The sequence below is a fragment of the Dipodomys ordii genome, unplaced genomic scaffold (genome assembly GCF_000151885.1).
Source record: "Dipodomys ordii isolate 6190 unplaced genomic scaffold, Dord_2.0 Scaffold10468, whole genome shotgun sequence".
In the NCBI taxonomy this organism is placed as follows: domain Eukaryota; kingdom Metazoa; phylum Chordata; class Mammalia; order Rodentia; family Heteromyidae; genus Dipodomys; species Dipodomys ordii.
In genome coordinates, this window is record NW_012277680.1 from 1 (window position 1) to 1919 (window position 1919).

Sequence of the window (1919 nt, forward strand, 5' to 3'; positions counted from 1 at the left end):
CACTTCCGGCTTTTTTCTTTTTGCTTATGTGGTGCTGAGGAATCGAACCCAGGGCCTCATGCATGCAAGGCAAGCGCTCTACCACTGAGCCACCTTCTCAGCCCTGGAGACATTTCTTGAATACCTTCATTTCCCAATACATTCTCTGTACAGTATAAGCTATGCACCTGGTCTTTGTATTATTATATGTAAATGTAGTTCTCTCCTGTTTCTTTTAAAGATATCCTCACTTGAGTCCCAAATACAAGGAGTCTTTTGATGTGGGCTGTAACCTTTTTGCCAAGTTTTCTGCATATATTAAAAATACAAAAAAGGAAGCAAATAAAAGTAAGATTTCCCTTTATAAATCTCTGCTTTTCTCTCTTACTTGCTCAATTTCACATTCTCAACTAAACCAGAATGTTCTTGAAATTATAGTGTATATGGGGAACAGCCTAGTCCTCCTCTCATTTTCTGTTCTGTTTTCTGAAATTCTAATGCATTAAATATTATTAGATTTCGAACCCAAAACTCAAAATAGCAATGATCAGCACCATCCAATCACAAAGGACTATGTATCTTCAAGGTGCCTTAAAGTGTAGCACCTGTTATCTCTCACAAACTTTCTCTGAATTATGAAAAATACCTTTCTCTTTGACTTTTTTACTTTTCCATTTTGGATAACGTTTGTTTGTTTGTTTTTCTTTCTTTCTTTACCTCTCCTACGCATTTCGTCTTCAAGAAAAGTCCAAGATCTCCACTCACCATTTGATCTGACTCCATCTCATGGGTAGATGGTTGAATATTCAAGATATTTAAGTAGGTTTTATGAACCAGTTTAAGCAATGCCTATAGATAGAAATGTCTAAATTCTGAAAAAAATGTTAAGAATATTTAGTTATAAAGATATAACTACTTATTATTAGATTTAAAACTCATATAGATTCAGACCACACTTACAGCTAAACCTATGACTTCGTTGTCTCAGATTTTGAAAAATCTCTGCTCAGAGAATTTAAGCGTCTGGATACCTACTTAAACACCCCACTTCTGGAAGAAATTGATGCAAACAGTGCTGAGGAGCTCACAGTGTCTAGAAGATTATTTTTGGATGGGGATCAGCTAACACTGGCGGACTGCAGCTTATTACCCAAACTGAACATTATTAAAGTAAGTTGTTCCCAGCATGGGAGGATTTGTCAATTGGCAGCATGAAGCACTGTGGCCTTCCAGTATGATGGCTGTTTTGTCATCATTGTTATGTATAGTGTGTATCTCTCCCTCAGAGAAAAGATCTGTAATGATCATAGGGAAGCAGTAAAGCTTCTTGTTTCTCAAGCTCTTCGGTGGAGTGGGTACTAATTAGAGAGAGCTGGACCAAGGAGGGTAAAAGAGAATGGATATTGTCAAAATAGATTGACAGCAAGTTTTAAAAGAGAACAATGAAATCTCTTGAAATTGTATTAGTGAGGGGGATCAGTATAAAATAGAGTGGCAGATGAAAGATTGGAGTGCATTGTATGAATGTGTAAAAAAAAGTCAAAATAAAATCCCTCCTTTTATAAGTAATATAAGCTTATAAAAACTTTTTCTTTCTGTCTTTTATAATCAGAATGTGTATTGTACTATCTTGTCAATGAAATAAGAATGTCCCTTTCACAGAACTGTGAATTAAATAAGTTAAAACATATAAAATACAACAGTATGCTAGTCAATAACACATGATAAAGTGGGCTATCAATATGATGATGATTATTTAACCATTAACAAATATTTAGTGAACAGAACTTATTCTGTGTCCCCTACCAGATACGGAGAGTCCATAAAGAAATGGGACCTCCTGGGCTGGGAAGGTGGCTCAGTGGTAGAGCGCTTGCCTTGCATGCCTGAGGCCCTGGGTTCGATTCCTCAGCACCACATAAGCAAAAAGAAAAAAGCCG

The 1919-nt window shown here is 36.3% G+C and overlaps 1 protein-coding gene across 1 annotated transcript; it reads left to right on the forward strand.

Moving 5' to 3' along the window:
- Nucleotides 1-220: 220 nt before the first annotated feature.
- Nucleotides 221-1194, forward strand: LOC106002429 (chloride intracellular channel protein 2-like; the record flags this gene model as incomplete). Its single annotated transcript, XM_013037308.1, has 2 exons — nt 221-327; nt 968-1194. Coding segments are annotated over 2 exons (334 nt in total), but the record flags the coding sequence as incomplete, so codon positions are not given.
- Between the last annotated feature and the right edge of the window lie 725 nt (nt 1195-1919).